The 387-nt window shown below is 38.8% G+C and overlaps 1 protein-coding gene across 1 annotated transcript in view; it reads left to right on the top strand.

Moving 5' to 3' along the window:
- FDP41_009141 (uncharacterized protein) overlaps nt 1-145 on the top strand; it is a gene marked incomplete at both ends in the record, with an annotated part of 2,072 nt that extends 1,927 nt beyond the window's left edge. Inside the window, one exon of the mRNA XM_044713070.1 lies at nt 1-145. This exon is cut by the window's left edge and continues 802 nt beyond it. Coding sequence (XP_044557606.1) covers nt 1-145 — 145 coding nt within the window.
- Between the last annotated feature and the right edge of the window lie 242 nt (nt 146-387).

Raw genomic sequence — 387 nt, 5'->3', positions numbered from 1 at the left:
AAAGGAAGAGGAGATACCTTCTTCATCAATCACAAATGAAACACACGAAGAAGAACACGACATGGCTGAAGTTGAGCTCACCCAAACAAACTCCCTCATGTCACCATCATCCTCTCTGGAATCGCCATCTTCAACAAACCCTTAAAGAACTTTCTCAGTTTTGTCTTCTTCTTAGACCAATCAAACGCCAAGTCATAAATGTCATTCATGCTCATTCATTTATGAATCATCTTGATGAACCTCCTACGTCCATCCATTGTGTGATTGAATTTCAGAGTTCAGTCCTCAAAAGGATTTCCAAAAAATCAACTCCCGTACTTGATCGCAATAAGGACTTTCCAAATAAATTCACTAGGGCGATTAATGCGACATAAGAAAAAGATCAAA

This window comes from Naegleria fowleri, assembly GCF_008403515.1.
Source record: "Naegleria fowleri strain ATCC 30894 chromosome Unknown tig66, whole genome shotgun sequence".
NCBI classification, from domain to species: domain Eukaryota; phylum Heterolobosea; class Eutetramitea; order Acrasida; family Naegleriidae; genus Naegleria; species Naegleria fowleri.
The sequence above is the reverse complement of the archived record's forward strand: the minus strand, read 5'-3'. Positions and strand labels throughout refer to the sequence as shown.